Source organism: Rhinopithecus bieti, unplaced genomic scaffold (assembly GCF_001698545.2).
Source record: "Rhinopithecus bieti isolate Rb0 unplaced genomic scaffold, ASM169854v2 scaffold_7438, whole genome shotgun sequence".
NCBI classification, from domain to species: Eukaryota; Metazoa; Chordata; class Mammalia; order Primates; family Cercopithecidae; genus Rhinopithecus; species Rhinopithecus bieti.
Window position 1 is genome coordinate 905,446 of NW_016805589.1, and position 7,227 is coordinate 912,672.

At 41.1% G+C, this 7,227-nt stretch overlaps 1 protein-coding gene across 1 annotated transcript in view; it reads right to left on the reverse strand.

Annotated features, from left to right (window-relative positions):
* DIAPH1 (diaphanous related formin 1) overlaps nt 1–7,227 on the reverse strand; it is a 114,137-nt gene that overhangs the window by 53,784 nt on the left and 53,126 nt on the right. The window contains 5 exon segments of the mRNA XM_017872919.1: nt 4,922–4,930; nt 5,421–5,535; nt 6,681–6,940; nt 6,943–6,966; nt 6,998–7,137. Coding sequence (XP_017728408.1) covers nt 4,922–4,930; nt 5,421–5,535; nt 6,681–6,940; nt 6,943–6,966; nt 6,998–7,137 — 548 coding nt within the window.

Below are 7,227 nucleotides of genomic sequence, written 5' to 3' on the forward strand. Positions count from 1 at the left end.
TTATTGTGATTAAACTATGGGAGATGAAGGATGACCCAGGAGTCTGGGACTGCCTGTGGTAAGTGACATAAACCAAGATAAATGGCATAATATTAGATCCAGTGGATTAAAAGAAAATGGTGATGGAAAGGTTGGGGTATAGAGGGGTATATGAGGTGTTGGTTTAGGTTCCTTTTTTATACCACTAGTGACAGTGAGATGACAACTTGGAGGAGGTATGGTACTTCTTCCATGTGAAGAACTTCTGGTAACCCCAGATAATAGGGATAGATTTATGTTTTTAAATCACAAGGGACTATTATCTGATATTACAGAACTTCCTAATTTCTTTGTGCTAGTAGTCTGACCCTACTCAAAACCCAAGAGAAGCCAAGTAATTAAAAAATAAGAATCCCAACAAGTGTTCACTTGACTAGTACCACTAGTCCTAATCCTACCGACTTGAGTGGAGTAAGGAAATGATGGAACAGACATCCTTCTGCTAAGGGACTCAATGAACAAGGTAGAGCAGGTTGAGCTCTCAGAAAATCTTGCTGCTAAAGGTTAAAGCTGCAGAAGCTACAAAAATTCACTAATAAAGATGCAACTGGGTGAGTGGCACCTAGTGGACAGAAGAGAATCACAGGGAAAAGAAAAGACCCTTAGATTCTTTTGGGAAAGAATCAGCAGGCTTCCTGCTGAAGCCTGAAGCAAGAAAATTATGTCAGGGCAGCAGACAGGAAAACCTATCTGTTATGGCTAACAGTTCTGACTTCTGGAACAATAGTACTGGACCCACACAGTCAAATGCCAACTAGAATACTGTTATTTTTTAATAAAATTCTCAGTTCTTAGTGAAGGTCTTACTTTTTAGCCAGAGTTTTTTCTAAATTACTGCCATTAAATATTTGCAGAACTGTTCTAATGCTCACAGTTCCCATAACACACCTCTTACTTTAACAAGTCTAATGTTCAATATTGTTTCTGGAAGGAAGGAATAAACCTAAAAATAAAAGTCACTGTACTTAAGACATGAGTTATCATTCACCATGCTATGGTTCAAGAGGTGGTAGTGTAACGATCACATAATCAACAAAAGACAGTAAGAGAAGAAATACAAAATGAAAAACTAGTTTATCTTGTACATACAAATAATGAGCTGCCTAAGGCTACTATAGCAATGAAAATGCTCCCTTGGAGAAAATGAAACAACAAAAACAGAAATTTAACTACTGAACATGTTTCCAAGAAATTCAAAAAGAGTCAACAAAGAGTCCATGATAAAAGACTCCCTGCTGATCACTATAAGGAAAGTGAGAATGTGAAAAAGGACTAGAAGTTTTACGGCACTGCCTATCAAAAGTAAATTCAAAATATTCCCTGGTAGGGAATAAGTTAACTGAGTAAGTAAATTCTTCATTTATGGGAAACAAAGCCTTCAGAAACAAGACACTAATCCTTAAAAGAGAAATAATGTGTAAAAGAATCTGGAGTGTAAAATTCTGGGACCAGTTCCTGTCTCTCAGCTCTTCTCTTGTAAAAAGGCACACATATTCTTGAACCATAATGAAGCAGTAACAGGAGACTCTTCACTACAGGAAGCAGATGTGCAGAATGAGGCAGGTGCTTTCTTCAATGCCCATTCTTGGAGGGGCCAGTAGGTATACTGAAGGTTTTAGGTATCAATAGAACGTAAGGGGGATACAGGCATGCTTAACAAATAGCAGAGTTGTGTTTAGCAAGCAAGAGAGGAAATAATGCAATATGATGAAAACCTAGTGTCCAAATAGCTTCATCAACACTGGACTGAAATCATCTAAGCAGTGCTTCTACTAGATAAACATGTCTTATTTCTTCAACTGGATTAGTTCTGCTAGAGTTGAATATAGTCAGAATATGCTTTCTCTTTTATAACCCTAAATATCTAGTATCTCACTTACTTTCCCTAATCTATTATTGTTCCCTTTTTTCTACTCAGTCGCTGCCAATTCAAGGACATTTGCGTCTGAGTGAATGAAGTGGTTCCTGAAGGCAGTATATCCCCTTTCTTGCAGCTTTTGTCCGGATCTAAGCTTTCAGAGCCTCTTAGGGCAAGAACATACACACTTCTGAGAAGTAGAAGGCTAGAGCAAGGACCTTGGAGTCACTGTTTAGAGTCTGAATTCTGGCTCTGATACTTTTTATACAGTTTGGAAAAAGTTATTTAATCTATGTCACTACTTCATCTGGAAGATGAAATATTTACAAGGTTGATAATGAGTAGTTATCTATCATTTAATTATATCATCAATATCAAGACTATGAATGACAGACTTGGTAACTGACACTGGCTTCAGTATTCAAACTGAACTGGTTCAATATTCAATTCAGTATTCAAGAATTACTTTTAAAAAGTAGTAAGGATGGGCCGGGCGCGGTGGCTCAAGCCTGTAATCCTAGCACTTTGGGAGGCCGAGACGGGCGGATCACGAGGTCAGGAGATCGAGACCATCCTGGCTAATACGGTGAAACCCCGTCTCTACTAAAGAATACAAAAAACTAGCCGGGCGACGAGGTGGGCGCCTGTAGTCCCAGCTACTTGGGAGGCGGAGGCAGGAGAATGGCGTAAACCTGGGAGGCAGAGCTTGCAGTGAGCTGAGATCCGGCCACCGCACTCCAGCCTGGGTGACAGAGCCAGACTCTGTCTCAAAAAAAAAAAAAAAAAAAAGTAGTAAGGATGGCCAGATGTGGTGGCTCATGCCTGTAATCCCAGCACTTTGGGAGGCCGAGGTGGGCAGATCACCTGAGGTCAGAAGTTCAAGACCAGCCTGCCCAACATGGTGAAACCCCGTCTCTACAAAATAAAACAATTGGCTGGACATGATGATGCGTGCCTGTAATCCCAGCTACTTGGGAGGCTGAGGCAGGAGAATCACTTAACCTGGCAGGCGAAGGCTGCAGTGAGCCACGATCACACTACTGCACTCCAGCCTGGGCAACAAAGTGAGACTCTGTCTCAAAAGTAAAAAAAAAAAAANGCTCATGCCTGTAATCCCAGCACTTTGGGAGGCCGAGGTGGGCAGATCACCTGAGGTCAGAAGTTCAAGACCAGCCTGCCCAACATGGTGAAACCCCGTCTCTACAAAAATAAAAACAATTGGCTGGACATGATGATGCGTGCCTGTAATCCCAGCTACTTGGGAGGCTGAGGCAGGAGAATCACTTAACCTGGCAGGCGAAGGCTGCAGTGAGCCACGATCACACTACTGCACTCCAGCCTGGGCAACAAAGTGAGACTCTGTCTCAAAAGTAAAAAAAAAAAAAGTAGTAAGGATGAAGATCTTTTTCTGAAATATAAATACTAGAGATGTTTAAAGCACTGGAAGTAAAGTATACTTGCTGCGATACTGAGATCTGGGTCTTCTGAGTGCTTGCAATTTTTGAGAGTTTGAAATTCCTTATCTGACATAAACCTAAACTCTAAATAAGAAGCACAAAGATCTTTTACTGAAGTTTTCTTTTTATTGGCCTTTTGTGAATAAGGGGGCCACTTTGGTATTTTAAAAAATACTACTATATCCCTATTCACAATGAGAATATAATGCCAAGGAAGACCACTAAACTGTATAAAACCCAACTAGAATTAATAGGAATACAAATGCACAGAATAAAAGGATGGGGATTGGGGTGGGAGGAGAAAAGAGGCCCAGTCAGTATTCATTTGCAATGGCACTAAGAGTGCAGAGCCCAGACTCAAGAAAGAAACTTACACCAGAGGCCAACATAGGGATTCTGTGAACTTACAAATTAGAAAATCATTTAATTTTGACTTTGTCAACTAGTCTTTATTGATACACTAATACAGTATATGTGGTTACCATCACAGTATTTTAATTAAGAGAGTGGAATTAATCCCGTAGGCTGGACTTTGGCACGGAAGGTGACAGTTTTCTTAGAAGGCCATTTTGACCTGAATGATAGGGCAATAAGACAGATCTGAGCATTATGGTCTTATATTCCTAGATACACACACACACACATATGCAACTAGGGGCCACCAAGACACCTCGCAATCTGTTAGACTCCTTATTAGAACAAGGTGTTTCCATCAGATCACTTAAGGAAAAAATAAGAATTGCCTATAAAAGTACTAACTGACTAGGGGGAGGCAGGGAAAATAAATGCTCCAAAGTTGCACTTAATTTTCATCACTAGGGTCATAGTAAGTCTCTAAACAAACAAAAATGCTGAAAGAAGATGAAAATATGAAATTATTGGGTTATAATTATCATTATACATGACAAGATCTTTTAAATACTCTCTCTCTCAGGGGAAGTAACTACAAGTACCCTATCACAAGGCAGCACAAAACCACAAGAATTAGGAAGTGAAGAAAGAAGAGAGCAAAGTAGATCAGCTCTTCTGAACTAAAAGGAAACATATGAAGGCTAAAAAACAAAAGCAAGAATTTATATAGAAAAAAATGGACCAGAAGTCAAGACTCCTGGTTCTGATCACATAACCTTGGGAAAGCTACCTAACTGTTCAGAGTCTATATATGCTACAGAACGGAGATAATACACATCCTGCCTGTCTCATAAGGCTTCTTTGCATATCAAATAGGGTAATATATGTTAAGGCACTATGAACATTGTAAAACAGCACAAATGTAAGGTAACAGTATTACCTACGTTGTCCCTCACCTTCTAAAGAGATTAAGTATGTTGTAGTTGAACATGAAACAAACTTTCTTCCCTATTAGTTAATGCCAAAGCTATTGGTCCTTTTGAACTCCAGGGGAGGAAAAAAAACCCAAAAAACAAAAAACAAAAAACACCTAGCAAAGACAAGTCAACCCTCAATCTCTGGTCTCATTTTTTAAATTAGAAATTCCTTTATATCTATTTCAGCTTTTTCTCTAATATTCAAGAGACCAAACTAAAAGGCTCTTTTGTATTCTTACCTTTGGAAGCTGCAGGAGCAAAGTGCCAGGAGAGAGAAGGCATCCAATATTGGAAAGAAATGGAAGAAAGAAAGGGAATCACGTATGGTTCTTTGTTACTGTAGACAGTCACTCAGCCACCCAAACTGTTAGACTCTATCCACCCCTTATTAATTATGTACTTAGAACTGGAAATTGCACATTAAGGCAATGCCAGAATCTGTTCAAAAGTATCATCAAAATGGGCCCAAATCAAGCTCTGTCACTTTAATCTCATATCCCTACAAGTTATACTGATACGAAATACCTACATACAACAGTTCTCTTTCCCAAACCAAGTAACTCCACAATATTTAATATAAAAACGTATTTTCTTTCTTTTGAATGGGAAAACCCATCGGTCTTCCATCCAACGTACCCTTTCTATCCTCACCCAGGGAAAGGAAGGGAATAGGAAACCTAATGAAAAAATATTCTAAGCCCTACACTGGACCTTTGCATCAAAGAGGAAGGTACTCACTCTTGGTCTGGGCAGAGAAGGTAAGGGTAAGTTTGGCAAAAAGTTCATTGTTCTCAAAGCGGTCCTCCTTCACCTTTGTCCAGAAGCAGTCCTGGGAGAGGTCCTCAGCCACAAGCTGTGGATAAAGGCAGGGTGTTAAGAATTAGTAAACTGAGCCCTGTACTTTTCATCCTAGAAAATGGATAAGGCTGTAAAATGGGTGGCTGGCTGATTATCAGCAACGTCTTACTAGAATAAGACTAACCTGAGGCACAGAATAGCTGCAGTGGGATTAGGAGACGATACTTCCAGTTTATTTGTTAATTGGTGATTATTCAAGACCATATATACTACATATCCTCCTCCTAACTCCATATCCTCTAGCTTCATAAGCATTAAGTCTTTATTTCAGAGAAGTTTTGCTCATCATCATATTTTTCCCACCAGTTTGGCTAACTGTGCCAAATTTGCTCATTTTATTAGCAAATCCCTAAGGTCCTTTATATTAACTTGGTTTCTAGAAGCAAAAGGCTCAGAATCACAGGCATCTCAAACACATCATGGGAACAATACTGTGCATGCAAATATGGCCTGTGTAGGCCAGGCGTGATGGCTCACACCTGTAATCCCAGCACTCTGGGAGGCCAAGGTGGGAGTATCACAAGTTCAGGAGTTCGAGAGCAGCCTGACCAACATGGTGAAACCCTGTCTCTACTAAAAATACAAAAATTAACCGGGCATGGTGGCGCACCCCTGTAATCCCAGCTACTCGGCAGGCTGAGGTTGCAGTGAGCAGACACTGTGCCACTGCACTCCAGCCTAGGCAACAGAGCAAGACTCTCATCTCAAAAAAAAAAAAAAAAAAAAAAAAAAAGGCCTGTGTAACTCACATCCTGCGGAATTGGGGTAGGAGAGTGGATTCATAAATCCATGACTTTGGGATCAGCACAATTATCAGTAGTTTGCAGACTAGTGAATGATTATTATCAAACTGTGTGTTACCATGGTATTCAAAGTCTCAGAGAAAAGGCAAAAAACATTAAGTATAAGTTTAGTTAAGATTAAATTCAGAGTACAGGGTTCACAGAACTCTCCACGGTGATGTATGGAATAAAGAAGATGCCTAATATCTGCTGAATAAACATAAGTATGAGTGAAACTTGAAGACAGAAAGATGTAAGCCCTAAGGAAGGCGCAGCCCATCCATGCACAAAATACAAAGTAGAAAACTGAAACTGTTTCTCAAGATTGACTGGTGAAGAAATAGACAGAAACTGTTACCTTGGACCAGTTTGGCCTCCGGAGCTGCACCTCTGGCTTATAAAGCTTTTTGGGGGTTAATCCAAATGGCAGAACTGGGGCTGCAGGAACTCCAAATCCAAATGGGGGAGGTGGAGGCATACCCATTCCGGGTGGAGGTGGAGGAATGCCAGGGCCTCCAGGAAATGGAGGAGGTGGAGGGATTCCAGGACCACCAGGAAGAGGGGGAGGAGGAGGTGGCATTCCTGCTCCTCCTGGCAAGGGAGGAGGCGGGGGGGGATTCCAGCATCCCCAGGCAAAGGAGGGGTGGAGGGATGCCAACATCCCCAGGCAAAGGAGGGGTGGAGGGATGCTAGCATCCCCAGGCAAAAGAGGGGGTGGAGGGATAGCAGTACCTCCAGGTAAAGAAGGGGTTGGGGAGATGAAAATACTCCCAGTCAAAGGAGGTGGAGGAGGAGGTGGAGGAGGAGGTGGAGGTTGCAGTCAGCCAGTCAGCCGTAATCGCACCACTGCACTCCAGCCTGGGTTACAGAGCAAGACCTTGTCTTAAAAAAAAAAAAAAAAAAAA